General features: G+C 38.2%; 2 protein-coding genes across 2 annotated transcripts; one reads left to right on the top strand and one right to left on the bottom strand.

The window, feature by feature from the left end:
- Positions 1-7155: 7155 nt before the first annotated feature.
- On the top strand, positions 7156-10188 carry LOC117149952. The gene is given in 2 exon segments (XM_033316851.1): positions 7156-8023; positions 9157-10188. Coding segments are annotated over 2 exon segments (1848 nt in total). The 5' UTR covers positions 7156-7199; the 3' UTR covers positions 10181-10188.
- Positions 10189-17201: 7013 nt separating this feature from the next.
- Positions 17202-18475, bottom strand: LOC117149951 (serine/threonine-protein phosphatase alpha-2 isoform-like). Its single transcript, XM_033316850.1, has one exon. The coding sequence runs from the start codon at positions 18366-18368 to the stop codon at positions 17427-17429; it is 942 nt and encodes a 313-aa protein (XP_033172741.1). The 5' UTR covers positions 18369-18475; the 3' UTR covers positions 17202-17426.
- Between the last annotated feature and the right edge of the window lie 437 nt (positions 18476-18912).

Here is an 18912-nt window from a genome sequence, read left to right as displayed (position 1 = left end):
TGACTACTCTATAGGCACGTTCGTCTCGGGGCTGGAAGGTTTGAAACCTTTTATTGGACTTGGCCAAGAAGTCCTTCAGGGCGGAGAAGCTTTCCTTGTCCGGGGTCATCACGCGAACGTTGTTGTTGCTTGCCATTTTCAGTGTGAACTCCACATCATTGCCAAGTACTCCAGCAATGCTATTAGTGAGAGCCTTGATATTGGTCACATCCGGTATGAAGATTGGTGGTGGCTTGAAAGTCCTGAGAGTAGTCTTGGGTTTGTCCGGGGTTTTGGTGGCAGCAGGTCCAGGTTCTCCGTCTTGGATGCCTTGTTCGTCGTCGTCATTGCCGTCCTCTTCGTTCGAGAGAATGGCAAATCTGTTTGCCAGCCTTCGACGATAGGCTGCGCTGATGTTGGGCGTGGGTTTGCTCACAGGTTTGCGCTTGCCAGGCTCCGAATGCGAGGTGCTGGAGTCGCTGCTCGGGCTGGATTCCCTTACTCTGCGGGCCTTCTTGCAGGGGGTTGATTTCCCTGGCTTGTGGAAAAGAAGAAGATGAAAATACTTTTAACCGATGATTTACCAGTATTCCAACAACCAAGACGTTTGGCATAGTGTGAACAAAAGATTGTGGATGATCAAGTTCAGGAATGGTTGCGAGACAAGATTATAAAGCTGAGTGTGTCGGAATACGCATCACCAGTGGTGCTTGTTTCGAAAAAGAATGGGAAAAAACGATTGTGTTGTAACTATCGGAAATTAAATGAAAAGATAATTCGTGATCACTTTCCAATGCCGCAGGTTGACGTTGTTATCGAAAAGCTTCAGAGTGCTTTGGTGTATACGACTTTGGATTTAACTAACGGTTTCTTTCATGTGCCCGTTGAGTTGGAATCCCAGAAATATACCTCCTTTGTAACACAAAAGGGACAGTACGAATTTCTGTATGTGCCCTTTGGTATTACAAACTCACCTGCAGTTTTTACTCGATTCATAATGGCAGTCTTAAGGGAACTAAACAACAGTGGAGATGTAGTAGTATAAATGGACGATATGATTGTGCCCAGTAAAAATGTGTGTGAAGGATTGGTAAAGCTGGAGAAGGTGTTAAGTGTTGCAGTAAAAATATATTAAAAATAAATTGGTCGAAATGTCAGGTGTTGCAAAAGAAAGTTAACTTATTGGGTATATAGTTGAGGGGGTACTATTAAGCCTTCTGGAGAGAAGACAAGTGAAATCGTTTTTCCGTTGCCAAAGGATAAAAAAGGTGTTCAACGATTCTTAGGATTGACGTCGTATTTTCTTAGATTTGTCAAGGATTTTGCAGTGACTGCTAAGCCTTTGTCGGACCTGTTAAGGCAACTTCTAAACCTAACTAACTTCTAAACCCGTATTGAAATTGTACAATCCTAAATTAGAAACGGAAATCCATACAATCGCTTTAAAATATGGTTTCGGTGGCGTATTATTACAAAAAGACCCAGAAGATTTTTTGTTTCATCCGGTTCAATACATGAGTCGTAAGACTAACCAATGCGAAGAAAATTATCATTCTTATGAGCTTGAGGTTCTTGCAGTTATCGGTGCATTAATGAAGTGGCGTGTGTATGTGTTAGGTTTGAAATTTAATATTGTGACTGACTGCAACGCGTTCACTATGACCATGAAGAAGAAGGACGTTCCTTTGAGGGTAGCTAGGTGGGCATTATACCTTCAAGACTTTGATTATCAAATAGAACATCGCTCAGGGACGAGAATGAGACATGTTGATGCGTTGAGTAGAGTATCATGTTTTATGCTGAGCGATACTTTTGTACATCGCTTGAAACAAGCACAATTACTCGATGAATGGACGAAAGTAGTGAGAAGCATTGTAGAAAACAAAGGTTATGAAGATTTTTATACAGAAAACCAAATACTTTTTAAAGATCCTAATCGCGAGCTTGTTGTTGTACCGTCAGAGATGGAAAATGAAATAATCACAATTGTTCATAAGCATGGACATTTTGCTGGGAAGAAAACGCAAGATTTTGTTGAGAAATCTTACTTCATACCAAAACTAAAAGAAAAGGTTGTTCGTGTTGTGGACAGTTGTGTGGAGTTTATTGTATTTAATTCGAAAGCTGGGAAGAAAGAAGGTTTCTTGACCCCGATTGAAAAGGGAGATACTAATTTTGGAAGTCCCTTACGTATTATCTCTGATAGGGGAACTGCGTTCACTGCACAGACATTTAAGTTTTATTGTCAGGAGCAGAAAATTCAGCATCTAGTGATTACAACAGGTGTACCACGAGGAAATGGTCAGATTGAGAGAATTCATAAGACAGTAGTGTTGATGCTGTCGAAGTTAAGTCATGGGAGTGCAGGAGACTGGTATAAGCATTTCAGTAAAGTGCAGCAAATAATAAATAGTACACCGCCTAGAAGTTGAAATGAAAGTTTCTAGGAACTTACAAAGTTGTTAAGATAAACAAGCACGGAAGGTATGACGTAGAAAATCTCGGAGACGACGATGGACCTTTTAAGACATCGACAGTCGCAGAATATATGAAGCCGTGGGGAAGTAAATTCGGGTCGAATGATGTATCAGGAGGGCCGATTGTGGGAAATGAACCAGATCAGGGAACTAAAATAAACTATGAAACAGAGAGCAAGAGAGTAACGCGCAGGGGCAAGGCTTATTAACGGAAAAAACAAATGAAGCAGTTGGAGTAGAATGGTGAACGAGTGCAGTCACGAGTTTTTCAATCGCGCTATATACTTATGCAACTAGAGCTAAACAATTGTCATCAAACAATTAAATAATAATAAGCAAGAACTATTGTCATTAAACAATATAAAGTGTACTAAAAACAATTGTCATTAAACAATAAAGTAAACTTACTACATTTATATGACCTTCGAGTATTGCAACAAACCGGCTTTAATTGAACATAAACTCGGTTATATACCGAAAATTTCAAAAAATTGAGGAGCTCTGCATATAGGCAACTTTAAGAAAACGCATTAAGAGAAATTAAAATTTATTAGTGCCGCAAAAGAATTCAATCAGAGCATTCGTTCTACAACAAATAAAAAATCTTTTGATATTGAACACGAAAACAAAAAAAGAACACTCAAGTATGAGTCACGCCCACTCTGTTCAACACTTTTTAATTTGTTTCTTTTTCGATTTTTTTTTATTGTGTTAAGAAGAAGAGCAATAGGAGGGGGAGTTGCATTCGAGATGTTAGTGAGGACGTATGTAAGCTGGATGGGTTATATTATTCTTTGAATTTGAACATGTCTGAGCTAGCCGCATCGACTTGTAGTTTGTAATACGTGAAAAAACAGTTCGTTACCAAAACTTCGCGCCAAGCCGCAAGTGCATTACTTTTCCGCCATAGCAAGTGCTCTTCTCAAAAATCTGGACGGCTTAGTCTAGGAAATGAGGAAGACACTGTCCGAATATATGAAAACGTGGTCTGTTAGGACCGATTATATCGCAGGACACCAACTGATTCTCGTATTGATTCTTATTCGACTTACTTGTGCGCGTGTTCTAACTACTGTTTTGGAGCTACGCTTGCGCCGGTACGTTTCGGAATATCAAGGAAGACGAACGGTGACGAGGGAACGACGCTGAACAGTAGACGGCAAAGAACGCCGAAGACCGCATCAAGAGCTGTTGATATGCCTAATATCTTCCGGAAAAGGCAAACATTCAGAACTTATTTATTATTTATTTATTTATTATTTATTATTTCGTAGGGAGAAGAAATCGATAGTGTGTTACAGCACGTGTGCTCGACAGCGACAGCTTTGGAACCAAAATTCAATAGATCCAGCTTTATAGCAACCACAACAGTACGAATTTCTGTATGTGCCCTTTGGTATTACAAATTCACCTGCAGTTTTTACTCGATTCATAATGGCAGTCTAAAGGGAACTAAACAACAGTGGAGATGTAGTAGTATAAATGGACGATATGATTGTGCCCAGTAAAAATGTGTGTGAAGGATTGGTAAAGCTGGAGAAGGTGTTAAGTGTTGCCAGTAAAAATGTATTAAAAATAAATTGGTCAAAATGTCAGGTGTTGCAAAAGAAAGTTAACTTTTTGGGTATATAGTTGAGTGTGGTACTATTAAGCCTTCTGGAGAGAAGACAAGTGAAATCGTTAATTTTCCGTTGCCAAATGATAAAAAAGGTGTTCAAAGATTCTTAGGATTGACGTCGTATTTTCGTAGATTTGTCAAGGATTTTGCAGTGACTGCTAAGCCTTTGTCGGACCTGTTAAGGCAACTTCTAAACCCGTATTGAAATTGTACAATCCTAAATTAGAAACGGAAATCCATACAATCGCTTTAAAATATGGTTTCGGTGGCGTATTATTACAAAAAGACCCAGAAGATTTTTTGTTTCATCCGGTTCAATACATGAGTCGTAAGACTAACCAATGCGAAGAAAATTATCATTCTTATGAGCTTGAGGTTCTTGCAGTTATCGGTGCATTAATGAAGTGGCGTGTGTATGTGTTAGGTTTGAAATTTAAAATTGTGACTGACTGCAACGCGTTCACTATGACCATGAAGAAGAAGGACGTTCCTTTGAGGGTAGCTAAGTGGGCATTATACCTTCAAGACTTTGATTATCAAATTGAACATCGCTCAGGGACGAGAATGAGACATGTTGATGCGTTGAGTAGAGTATCATGTTTTATGCTGAGCGATACTTTTGTACATCGCTTGAAACAAGCACAATTTCTCGATGAATGGACGAAAGTAGTGAGAAGCATTGTAGAAAACAAAGGTTATGAAGATTTTTATACAGAAAACCAAATACTTTTTAAAGATCCTAATCGCGAGCTTGTTGTTGTACCGTCAGAGATGGAAAATGAAATAATCACAATTGTTCATAAGCATGGACATTTTGCTGGGAAGAAAACGCAAGATTTTGTTGAGAAATCTTACTTCATACCAAAACTTAAAGAAAAGGTTGTTCGTGTTGTGGACAGTTGTGTGGAGTGTATTGTATTTAATTCGAAAGCTGGGAAGAAAGAAGGTTTCTTGACCCCGATTGAAAAGGGAGATAGACCGTTGTTGACGTATCACATTGACCATGTTGGGCCAATGGAAATGACGAGCAAGCGCTACCACCACATTTTATCTATAGTCGACGGTTTTTCTAAATTTGTATGGTTGTATCCCACCCGTAGCACAGAAGCAAAGGAAGTTATAAGTTGTCTAGAGCGTCAGGCTACTAATTTTGGAAGTCCCTTACGTATTATCTCTGATAGGGGAACTGCGTTCACTGCACAGACATTTAAGTTGTATTGTCAGGAGCAGAAAATTCAGCATCTAGTGATTACAACAGGTGTACCACGTGGAAATGGTCAGATTGAGAGAATTCATAAGACAGTAGTGTTGATGCTGTCGAAGTTAAGTCATGGGAGTGCAGGAGACTGGTATAAGCATTTCCGTAAAGTGCAGCAAATAATCAATAGTACACCGCCTAGAAGTTGAAATGAAAATTTCTAGGAACTTACAAAGTTGTTAAGATAAACAAGCACGGAAGGTATGACGTAAAAAATCTCGGAGACGACGATGGACCTTTTAAGACATCGACAGTCGCAGAATATATGAAGCCGTGGGGAAATAAATTCGGGTCGAATGATGTATCAGGAGGGCCGATTGTGGGAAATGAACCAGATCAGGGAACTAAAATGAACTATGAAACAGAGAGCAAGAGAGTAACGCGCAGGGGCAACGCTTATTAACGGAAAAAACAAAAGAAGCAGTTGGAGTAGAATGGTGAACGAGTGCAGTCACGAGTTTTTCAATCGCGCTATATACTTATGCAACTAGAGCTAAGCAATTGTCATCAAACAATTAAATAATAATAAGCAAGAACTATTGTCATTAAACAATATAAAGTGTACTAAAAACAATTGTCATTAAACAATAAAGTAACACTATAAAGTAAACTTACTACATTTATATGACCTTCGAGTATTGAAACAAACCGGCTTTAATTGAATATAAACTCGGTTATATACCGAAAATTTCAAAAAAATGGGGAGCTCTGCATATAGGCAACTTTAAGAAAACGCATTAAGAGAAATTAAAATTTATTAGTGCCGCAAAAGAATTCAATCAGAGCATTCGTTCTACAACAAATAAAAAATCTTTTGATATTGAACACGAAAACAAAAAAAGAACACTCAAGTATGAGTCACGCCCACTCTGTTCAACACTTTTTAATTTATTTCTCATTTTACCCGTCTTTCTGTACGTCCGTTTCTTTTTCGATTTTTTTTTATTGTGTTAAGAAGAATAGCAATAGGAGGGGGAGTTGCATTCGAGATGTTAGTGAGGTCGTATGTAAGCTGGATGGGTTATATTATTCTTTGAATTTGAACATGTCTGAGCTAGCCGCATCGACTTGTAGTTTGTAATACGTGAAAAAACAGTTCGTTACCAAAAGTTCGCGCCAAGCCTCAAATGCATTACTTTTCCGCCATAGCAAGTGCTCTCCTCAAAAATCTGGACGGCTTAGTCTAGGAAATGAGGAAGACACTGTCCGAATATATGAAAACGGGGTCTGTTAGGACCGATTATATCGCAGGACACCAACTGATTCTCGTATTGATTCTTATTCGACTTACTTGTGCGCTTGTTCTAACTACTGTTTTGGAGCTACGCTTGCGCCGGTACGTTTCGGAATATCAAGGAAGACGAACGGTGACGAGAGAACGACGCTGAACGGCAAAGAACGCCGAAGACCGCATCAAGAGCTGTTGATATGCCTAATATCTTCCGGAAAAGGCAAACATTCAGAACTTATTTATTATTTATTTATTTATTATTTATTATTTCGTAGCGAGAAGAAATCGATAGTGTGTTTCAGCACGTGTGCTCGACTGCGACAGCTTTGGAACCAAAATTCAATAGATCCAGCTTTATAGCAACCCAAAAAGATCGTGTGCAAAAATTTTTCCTATTACTTCAGTTTTATTATTTGCTCGCAAATAGTGTTTCTATAAACTGTAGTTCTATAGATCCTCTTATGTGTCAGCAGGTAGGCATTTGTGCGTAGTTTCTAGCTCCTCTTAACTGATTCCAACGAAATGATATGTTTCTAAACAAGATTTTAAAATTCATCGTACACTTTTTTATAGATATGCCATAATTTTTTTGTATGTGACGACGTTACAGTAACTGTAGAGGTACGTCGATTGGAAATGGATGATTCAGATAACACTGTAAAAGAGGCCCTATCTCTGTCACGTCATTGGTTTGAATATGCAGATTGGCAAAAGGCTTTTTTATTATTATATCAAGTAGCGAAGCTAATAAAGTCAAAAGGACGGCTTCTTAACTTTATTGATACAATTTACTTTTATGAACCACAAACAACAGTCCAGCTCGCTCACCTCGTTCGCCTTACAAAGAGGGTTGTTTTGTCCTTGGAACCACTTGATGACATGGAAGTTAATGTAGTTGCAAGAATGCTACAATTAATTTCCTCCACCTTTAGGATAATAATTATTAGTAATGAACTTAATACTTTAATGGATATATATTATGAAACGATGGTGAATGAACTGTGCGATATTCTTAACAAATTGAATACAGAGTGGGAGTACATACCGAAATCTCAATGTCGTGCATAATCTGAATCTTGCCTAAACATTGATAACTTCAGAAATAGGCTTGAGCAAATGTCTGTTCTAAGACCTCAAGGTTTAGAGCATATTAATAACTGGTTACATGCTCATTGGAAGTTAAGCAGCTGCCTATTTTATATGGGAATGGGCACAGCACGCCATCTTCATCCTGAGGAAGGTCCAAAACTAATAGAGCGATCTACTTTTAGTATGCGTATGGAAAGTTTTGACTTAGACCAAGATAGAAGCATAGAATTTCAATCCGCGGATTCTATGCATACTCTTATTTTTACTGACAAACTTCTTGATGAATTAAAACGACGACTTCGAACTGACGAAGTGCTAATTTCTATACGAAGTCACAAGCAAAGTCAATACTGGTGGTATCCTGAGCAGGAGTCCCACACTCAAGTCAAAGACACTAGAATAACAAGATGCGTAACGGCCATACAAATTTTTGGCACGCGATTTTTTGGCCGTGGCTCTAGAGGTGGCTCCAGGCTCTCTTGAGTTTTTGTTCGAGAGAGAAAGAGCGGAGAGCGCTACAGCAAACAGCTCTTTTCTACGCATACAGTGATAGCATACAACTGTATGTGTGCACACGTATGCTCATGTATTGTAAATTTGACAAAATATGCCCTTTACCTTAGAAGTTCGTTGACTTTAAATCTATATTATTTTTTATCAATTGGCACCATGCGAAAAATTCTTGTTTTGCATTGCCTCAACGTTATTATTATTTAAATAAAGCTTAGAAATAGTAATAGACGAATCTATGTACATCACAAAATAAATTTCGAAAATGACTTTATATTAGAATACTTGTCATTAGGGTATTCAGCTTGCGGCGTGAGAAAAATTAATAAGGCAATGATTGTTGAGTGCTTGTGTCCGCACTTCGTGCCTGACGATATGACTTTTGCAACGAACTGTTTTCATATTTTTATTTATTTTATTAATTTTTATTTTCTACTACGTATTATTATTTTTTATGAAATATTATTATGAAATATTATTATTTTTATTATTTATTAATAAAATTATTATTTTTATTATTTATTAATTAAATTATTATTTTTTTATGAAATTAAAAAATAATTATTATTTTTATGAAATATTTATTTCTCAATGTTATGTCTTCTTTTTGGAAAATTTATGTTTCAAATTACAGTAGTTATAATAATTTCCTTTGTATTTGCTTTAATTATTATTATAATAATTATTATAATAGTCAGGGAATTTTTATTTTATTTCATCATATTGCTACGAAATTGGCCACAACTCCAAATATGTAAATTCGTTTCTTCGATCAGAATTGATTTCGGCCCGAAAATCGTCTTCTAGCACAGCACGCACACATATACGCGTTCTCGTCTCTTGTTTTTACTCACGCAAGCAAGCAAATTCTATTTTTATATTTCTTACGCTCTCAACGTGAGCGAGCGGAAAGAGAGCAAATTTGGCCTTCACCAAAAAAGTGGCTGCATAGTGCCAAACGAATGTATGGCCGTTACGCATCTTGTTATTCTAGTGTCTTTGCTCAAGTACTCGTAGTTAATGCATATACAATAAATAATATTTGGAAAAAATCTCAAGAGGTTGCCGAACCATTTCAATATATTTCAAAATTGAAAATGAATTTTTCGGAAGGTGATTCAATAAATGAGCCGTCACGACAGATCTCTAATCGTGGTATAGACTTTGATGACCCTGAGGAAGATATCGAAAATGTCATTCATGATTGTGTGTATACTCCTTTAGAAGTTCGTATGTATCGAACTGAACTATTTGGTCATTCAGTTCTCGGAGTTACTTTTACTCAAGCGGATATAGATTATTGCGTGCTAATACGGATGACTAATATACCAGAATTAAATGAAATGGAAAGAGAAAGCTCTACTTGTCTAGTGAGAGCTGGAGTCCTACAATCAACCACTTTGTTATTAAGGAATCGCTGCGATAAATCTCAGCCTGTTTATATTTATCTTCGCGCTGCTAATATATCTGAACCGTGGAATAACTTTTTCCATTCTGGAGCTTTTTTTGCCTTCACCACTGACATACGTAGTTGTCGAATTTGGAACTATGCCCGACCCGAACCGAGATGGCAAAACTTTGCTTGCATGCCTGAATTAAACAAAAGTATATACTTTGGAATACATTGTCGTTGTAATTATATTAGTGACTTTGATGCAGATGGTATGCCAATCATTGTAGTCCCAATGAATTTAAAATGTCACCTGGAACGGCCTATAGTGGGCCAAAGTTATCAAATAATAATATTCTTTTTCTCTTTAGCTTCATTTGTAATAATATATATATTTTATAGCATGCAATCCGTTTCTTGGGATAAAAACTTATATACTGAACTATATCCAATAGGAGGAAAATGCTACCGAGGTGATCTTGTTTTAATGTGTACTTTCGGAGGAAGATATAACGCTGGTACATTAGCAAATATTATATTTGTCTTCAAATTTTCCAACCAAACACGGGACATAATAGTATATCAAGACCCAGTTGTTTTTATGCTCGTATTAATGCTTCTTATGTGAAGCATGTGGCAAAGCGAATAGAATATGCCAAGATATGGATCAAACATCATGGTATGGGCGTGTTTTTCATACTATGGAGTAGATTCGATCCATAGGATTCAAGGCATCATGGATCAGCACATTTACACAGATATCCTGGAAAATATGATGGTGCCATATGCCGAGGAGGAAATGCCGTTGGTTTGGGCATTTCAACAGGATAACGAGCCAAAATATCTGTATTTGTAAATAATTTGTTTTACCAATTATTTTTAAAAATATATGTTTCCAATTTTGCCAAGGCTAAATAAAATCCACCCACATGATCTCCCATCGAGATTATTATAATTATTTGTTCATGAAAAAGAAGAAATCAATTAAATATTGTTAGAATAACTTTATTTGTAAAGTGATGTATAAGTAATGTATATGTCGGAGCACAATTATTATTCTCCATTTCGCGCAGCGAGTTTCGAATGCACCGAAGTTCTACACACAATTAATTTGTGTCACTCACTTCTTCTCCGTGCTAACCTTCGAACCACACTCGGCGACAGCGACCACACGCTGCCGCCGCGCTGTAACGGGAGATGCCAAAGCTACAAAAATACAGCCGACCAATAGCAACGCAGTATGCAATATTGTAATATGATGAAATACCAATGATTTCCCCGAAATGATGAAATTACTGTACTTCTGGAATATTCTAACACATAATACAATATGCTGACATACCAATGATTTCCCCGAGCTGATGGAATTATTATTCTTGTGAAATATTCTAGCACATCCACCAGCTTACAAAAGTATGCGCCGACACGGCCATCCTGACCTTTACACGTCCTCGTGAAATATTACCAAAATGATTCGTTCTCTACAATTTTATTGCAAAACTATTTTTACATCATTTTAAAATAAATATTAGCCAATTGACAAATCAAATATCCAAATTTAAATTTCCGATAAAAATTTCTTTTCTTTAACATAATTCATTTTCTTCTTATTCATATGTAATGCGCAACACGCCATGATCAAGACATTTGCCTTGCACTTGTGCTTACATTATACTTAAAAATTTCATTATTAGCCCTTCAGGCATCCATACTGTCTCTTTCAACAGCTTCAATAATTTCACTACTGTCTCTTTCAACAGCTTCAACAATTTCGCTACTGTCTCTTTCAACAGCTTCAACAAATTCGCTACTGTCTCTTTCAACAGCTTCAACAATTTTGCTACTGTCTCTTTCAACAGCTTCAACAATTTCGCTACTGTCTCTTTCAACAGCTTCAACAATTTCGCTACTGTCTCTTTCAACAGCTTCATTACAATTTTCAAATTCTGCTGGTACTTGCCAATTTGGCATTTTCCTTATGTCATCGTGAGCATATTTATATTTTCTATTATTTGTCAGTGACCTGAGAATATACCTGTCTCCGTCTAACAATTCAGTTATTTGAAAAGGCCCTCTGAACTTCGGGCTTAATTTTGTTTGATGCCTCTCTTCATTCTTTAACAATACAAAATATCCGACTTGACATCTATCAACTTTAGCTTTGTTTTTATCAAATTGCGCCTTGTTATATGCTGCTGCAGCTGAAATACTCTGAACTGCACGTGCTCTTACTTCTTCTAGATCAACCTCATCTACCTCATCGCAAGGTGGAACCAACCCCAACGGCCGAGCAACTTTGCCAATAAACAATTCTAAAGGGCTTGCCTTTGTCACTCGACTAACCGTACAGTTTAATGCTAACTGAACCTCACCTAATGCGTCTTGCCAAGAGCGACTGCTAGTCTCGACTGCGGTTAGTAAGTTTTTTAAGGTGCTCATAATGCGTTCTACTTGACCATTTGCTCTACTTGCACCAGTCGCAATCAAGTGCAAATTTATTTTCTGTTGCTCACAGAAATCACTAAATCTACTGCTGGCAAAACACCTACCCTGATCTGCAATAATGCGATTTGGTACTCCAAACAGAGATATAGCCGACGTCACTGCACTTACGCAATTCTCTGCGTCAATTTTATGCGTGTGAGTTAAATAAACAAATTTAGTAAAGGCATCCACTTGAACGATGATATACTCTTTCTGATCAGACTTGCCGCTTAACTTTCCAGTTATGTCGATGTGAACAGTGTGCCAAGGGATATTTACTTTTGGTATTGGAAGGAAGGCTAGCTTGAATTTTGCCCGAGGAGGTCTTTGACATTTTACACGTAATGCAGTTTTCAACGAATTTTCGAATATATTTAGACATGTTATCGAACCAGTAATAGTCATAGGCCTTGTCTAACGTCTTCTCCCATCCCAAGTGCATGATTGACTCATGAATTTGGTTTATAACAGACCATCTAAATACTTTGGGAACAATTGATAACGATCGAGTTCTACCATTTCGCTGAATTTTTCGATATAATATTCCTCCTCTTAACTCATAAGTTTTTGCAACGTCCTCAGCCAGGGAATTGTCTTTCAATTTATTTACAATATTTACTATTTCGAAATCTTGACGCTGTTCAGCCAAAAGCCAATTACTTGATATTTCAGCCAAATTAATTCGTTTTTCAAGAACTTTGGGAGTTGTAATACTCAAATCAGCTGAAGGCACATTTCTTGAAAAGAAGTCAACATGCGCCATTCGTTTGCCCTCCCTATATTGTAAATCAAATGTAAATGATTGTAAATAAGACCACCATCTCTGTACTCTAGGAGATAGGTCTTGTTTTGTCCTTGAGGCCTTAAGAGAGTTACAGTCAGTAAAGACAACAAAGTTTCTACCCAGTAAATAATGGCGAAAATGTTTCATTGCTAAAACAACAGCAAGAGTCTCCAGTTCATATGAGTGGTAACGTGACTCAGCCGGAGAAGCTGCCTTACTAAAATATTCAACGACATGAAACTTGTTGTTAATTTTGTGTAATAAGATGGCACCGTATCCACGAGAACTTGCATCTGTATGCAACTCGATGGGATGCTGCGGATCAAAAATTACTAAAACAGGCTTCTGGGTAAGAATAGAAATAACCTTTTGTCTTATTTCTTCATGCTCTTGCTTCCAAATAAATTCATTCCTTTCTGAAGTCAAAAGATATAACGGCTTCATAAAACAAGAAAATCCTTGCATAAATTGTCGAAAGTAAGACGCTAATCCGATAAATTGTCGCAAAGCAGGGACCGACTGAGGAGGTGGTAAAGCAGTTAACGCTGCAATTTTAAGCGAATTTGGCCGGATTTCACCTGCACTCACTTCGTATCCCAAATATTGAACCTTTGACTTTAAAAAAGAACATTTGTTTATATTGAATGAAAATCCAGCTTTTGTGAGACAATCAAGAGTAATCTGCAACCTTTCTAAAGCTTCACTTTTCGTTGAAGCAGCCACCATTACATCGTCCATATAAACGACTACAAATTTATTTGCAAGGTCTCCGAGAGCTTGCATCACTGTACGCTGGAAAACAGATGGAGCATTTCTGAGCCCAAACGGCATTGCCAAGAATTCATATTGTCCATCTGGGGTGACAAAAGCTGTACACTCTACTGAATCTGGGTGTAATGGAATTTGATAATATCCACTTGCCATGTCCAGACATGAAAAATATTTCGCTCCATGAAGTCTCGCTATTTGGTCTGATATAAGGGGCAAGGGGTATCTGTCTGATACCGTATTAGAATTTAGTTCTCTATAATCAACACACAAACGATGAGAGCCGTCCTTTTTGTTGACTAACATTATGGGACTTGCAAAAGGTGAACAGCTTGGTTTTATAATGTTACACTCTAATAATTCATTAATTTTGTCTCGCACCAATTCCCTTTCATTTGGACTAAGTCTATATGGTCGTCTTTGAACAGTTCTTTTTGGGTCAACTAATTTAATTTTCATTTCTCCCGAGCTAACTCTGGTCAATGGAATTCCGGCAATAAAAGATTTTGAGTATTTTTCCACTAAGTTTTTTAGTTTATCTCTGTCTTCACCAACAAGATCAGTATTTAACTCAGAAAATTTCTCATCATTAGAACAATAGTTTACAGTTTTTGCTCTGACAATTTCAAATTTACCAGGTGATATTATAACATTAAATTCTGGAAACAATACTTCACGACCAATAATTATGTCATTTTTCAAATATATGTCATTCAAGACATGAAACAATATTTCAATACAATGATTGTTAATTATTACGTTACTAAGTATCTGCAATGTACTACAAATACTACCATTGCCAATACCTTTCAACATCACTACATTGTTAATTCTTTTACCAACTAATTTGCTACTTAGCTTTTGTTTAATTAAAGAACATTCCGCTCCAGAGTCAAACGTTGTCGAAAATGTCTCGCCTTGATGAATCATCTCTCCCTTGGGTTCGACAACCTCGCATAGCTCCAACCTTTTCACCTGATGCGTGCCTTTGTCCTTTTTGGGCTTGCTGCAGTGTGTTGAAATATGACCGCGCTCGCCACAATTAAAACAAGTCACATCCGATTTTTGACGGTGACCAAAAGGGTTCCTGTCGTTGCTGTCCTTGGCATTAGACGAAAATTGCTGCTGCTGTTTAGCTCTACATTCGATCATCTTGTGACCGAGTTTTCCACAGAAATGGCATCTCATTGTTGAAAGTCGCTGGCGCTTTATGTCAGCTGGAGGCATTTCTTCTTGCTGAGTTTTCTTTCGTTTATTAAACGTAAATGCTTTAAGCTCAGCTTGTAATTCACTTCTTGTGCGCACATTTGAAGTAAATGTTAATCGTTGCAGCCTGCTATCTACATGAGCCAACTTAGCAAGCGTCACAGAAACAGCTATTTCCTCCACATCCATCTCACGCCACTTCGTAATAAGCGACGTCATCATGCGACTAGCATAATTGGAGAGACATTCGCCGTCAGTTGGACAACCTGCTAGCATTGCTAAAAACATAGCCGCTGGAGTTTCCACACTAGCAAAACGTTGCACGAAAAGTTCCTTAAACTCGGCCCAAGTTATTTCCGGATAGCATATTTGAGCAAACCACTGCGACGCGCTTCCTTCCATCGCTGCACTTAAGGCCATAACTAACGCGCTGCCTTTTATAGTTGATTCAGCCAAAATAATATTTGCCGTAGAGCACCACGCCGTTGCGTCTGCGCCATCAAGGTCCGCGTTGAATTTAGGTAACACCACAATATTTTTGTTTGTTGTTTCGGATGCCGTTGTTTGTATTGTTTTAACAAGTTCGATCAAGTTTTTATTTTGTATTTCCATTAAAACGCGCCACGGCCCATCTATAGTGTTAGGCAGCGAGCCAGATCCCACTTCTGATGTCGGAGCACAATTATTATTCTCCATTTCGCGCAGCGAGTTTCGAATGCACCGAAGTTCTACACACAATTAATTTGTGTCACTCACTTCTTCTCCGTGCTAACCTTCGAACCACACTCGGCGACAGCGACCACACGCTGCCGCCGCGCTGTAACGGGAGATGCCAAAGCTACAAAAATACAGCCGACCAATAGCAACGCAGTATGCAATATTGTAATTTGATGAAATACCAATGATTTCCCCGAAATGATGAAATTACTGTACTTCTGGAATATTCTAACACATAATACAATATGCTGACATACCAATGATTTCCCCGAGCTGATGGAATTATTATTCTTGTGAAATATTCTAGCACATCCACCAGCTTACAAAAGTATGCGCCGACATATATATTGGTATGCCTATGCTGTAAAATTTTATGTAAAACCTGGTAAAGCTGCCACATAGGTAGCAGTAAACTTGTTTAATTCCAATTAATAAAATATACAAAAAAAAAGAAAAAAAAACGATTGAAAATCATTGTAATATTTAAGTTTAGTGAAAAAATGTCAGAAAATACAGAATCGCTGGGACAAACACGAAATGTGCTTATGTTGCTATTATTATTACTGCAACTGTAGGTAGAAATAGTGACTGGAACGTAAAACACAGATGGTGGGGAAATTAAAGGATGTGTACCAGAGGTAGGGTGCTGTGTTCTGCACTTGCAGAAGAACGAATCGACATCGTGCAACTGCTCTTTCTGTATCAGCTCGGAGGCCTAGGTTGCAGTGTCTCCCAAGGTCAGGAATGCCGTGTCGTCAGCGTCAGCGCGGGCTCTGCAGCACAGGTAGGTATGCCGTGTATGCATTGTATAGCAGAGGGCCAAGGACACTGCTTTGGGGGACACCTGCCCAAAATTGACTTTATGGTCAGAGCGCGCTTCACAACATTTCACCGCAAGCTTGCGACCCTCGAGGAAGGTCTCCAGAAACTATAAGTACGGCTGGGGCCAGACCGATCAAAGGCTTGCAACACTTTCTGTTATCAAATGCGTCCAAAATGCATTAAACGATTCTGTGATATTGCTCTGGGATACCATGGCGACGCCTGAAGCCAAACTGGTGATCGGGGACCAGGCCAGCTTCGTCCATAACTGGCAATGCTCTGCTTAAAAATACTCTTTCGAGTATCTTAGAGAGCCACGGCAGCAAGCTTATGGGACGATAAGAAGGGAGATTGGTCTCAGGGTTTTCAGGCTTAGGTATCATTACTACCACAGGAAGGTGCCGGAAAGTATGCAAATTCAAGGCACTTGTTAAAGTGAGTGATGAACTTTATGCTTGAGGGTGGGAGTAGTTTTAATGCAATCGCATCAATACCATCATCGCCTGGTGCCTTGTTGTTACTCATTGCACCGTATTTCCCTTCGGACAAACTTTCGAATCGAAAACAATATCAATAATGATATTTTAAGACGGAAGCAGTATGGGGCTTAATATTGTGGAAGAGGGAGGGAAAAGGGATAAAATGTGAATGTGAAGGTGAAAATAGGTGGTCACTGCGCCAGCGTAACTGGTGCTCATCGCTGCGCGACCTAACTAAATTTATGTTTGGTCTTCTCTCTTATTTATTACTATTTCCTTATTTTCTTATTTTCTGGTCACCACCTGACTGTGCCTCAAAAATCTAGCCCTATTCCAAATAAGCACAACAATTTCTAATTAAAATAAAACGGCGACCTGTAACTCACTAGATTGATTTTATTGCTCTTTATTTTATTTGAATTTATTTCAATAAGGCCTCTTAATTGTGTTTTCATGCTTGCCTTTGGACCACGTATTGAAACCAGAGATCAATCAAATATTTTAATTTACATAGAAAACTTTAAATTTTTATGTCGGTCAGGTACAAATATTAAACTATACCGGAATATATATGGGGTTGCTGGTATATAACCCGTGCCGCCCTCAAAGCGAATTTAACTCTTTGAGTGGATTTTCCTTAAGCCAGCCTTCTTTGAAGGTTTAAGGACGTAGAACGAGCACATTAATGTCTCATCGACTGACATCATAGCACCTGCATTGTCGAATTCGCCGCAGTAATTTGGTGCAGAAAATATAGTAATTAGTTGTCGCTTTGCAAAGAACTCGTAACCATCTTCAACAACCTGATGTGCTCGGCAAATGAGATCGAATTTATGACGATGCACGAACTTTCCCACTATGTCAGCACCAAAAGTAACACTGACGCCTCGGTCGTTGTCGCTCCATCCCATTATCTTTGGGTCGGGGTCTGACCATAGGAGGTCGCAAAGTAAGCCCTTGTCAGGAACGTCACATGGTCGGGCTAATTGTCCAATTTGATTCATATTTAATAAGTCGGGACTGAGACCGCCGTGACAACAAAATATTTTTTCGTCAACGATGGCGGAAACTGGCATGCAACTATAACAGTCGACAAATGTTCGCCAAAGTTTTATGGTGTAACGCCGCTTGCACTCATCGTAAAATCCATATATGCGGTTAATTCCAGCAGACTCATGGTTTCCACGAAGGAGAAAAAAGTTTTCTGGGTATTTTATTTTATAGGCCAGCAATAGGCACATGGTCTCGATAGATTGTTTGCCGCGGTCCACATAATCTCCAAGAAATAGGTAATTGGACGCTGGCGGGTATCCGCCATAGTCAAACAGCCTCAAAAGGTCCGTAAACTGACCGTGTATGTCACCGCAGATCTTAACCGGTGCCGAAAGCTCGAGGAGCATTGATTGCGACATAAAAACTTCCCGAGATCTATTACATAATAACCGTATATCCGTTTCAGTTAAATTAAGCTGCTTGAGACGGCGAGTGTCAATAATTCGCAAAATAAGCTGATCAATATTGTTTAATTCCGTAAGGGTCGTCATTTGCAGTGACATATTGCGCTTTGTTGGTGGAAAAAAACCAATGCAAATCAAAATTTTGTTATTGGAAATTAAATATATTTCATACGAAAATAATTGACACTCAAGAAAAATTTTTTTGAAACTCCACGCAAAGCCAATTAGTTTTTACACTTCGAATTTAAAAAGAATTCAGTAGGGGTCTGGGGCACGTCAACTGTATGAAGCAATAAGAAACAATTATAGCCGTGCTCTAAGCTCAGGAGACCCGACTTACTGGCCAACTGACACAAATAAATTTTGATTAATTTAATTGACTTCTGCATTACAAGAAATATAACATTCGAGAACCTAACAATAAAATCATGCAATATTAATTACATTACATGGTGGGCTAGAAGAAAACAACAATGACTCCAGTTTATTTACCCACAAAACAAATTGGAACATGTTTCGAAAATTCTCAGGGAAGACAAAGATAACCGGCTTCAATACTACCTTAGCAAACTTTGAACTTCCTTATCTACAAATTATTCCCTGCGTAAAGCGACCAAAAAATTTACGAACTCAACTATATGGG

Source organism: Drosophila mauritiana, unplaced genomic scaffold (genome assembly GCF_004382145.1).
Source record: "Drosophila mauritiana strain mau12 unplaced genomic scaffold, ASM438214v1 Y_03, whole genome shotgun sequence".
Taxonomy (NCBI): Eukaryota; Metazoa; Arthropoda; class Insecta; order Diptera; family Drosophilidae; genus Drosophila; species Drosophila mauritiana.
The sequence above is the reverse complement of the archived record's forward strand: the minus strand, read 5'-3'. Positions and strand labels throughout refer to the sequence as shown.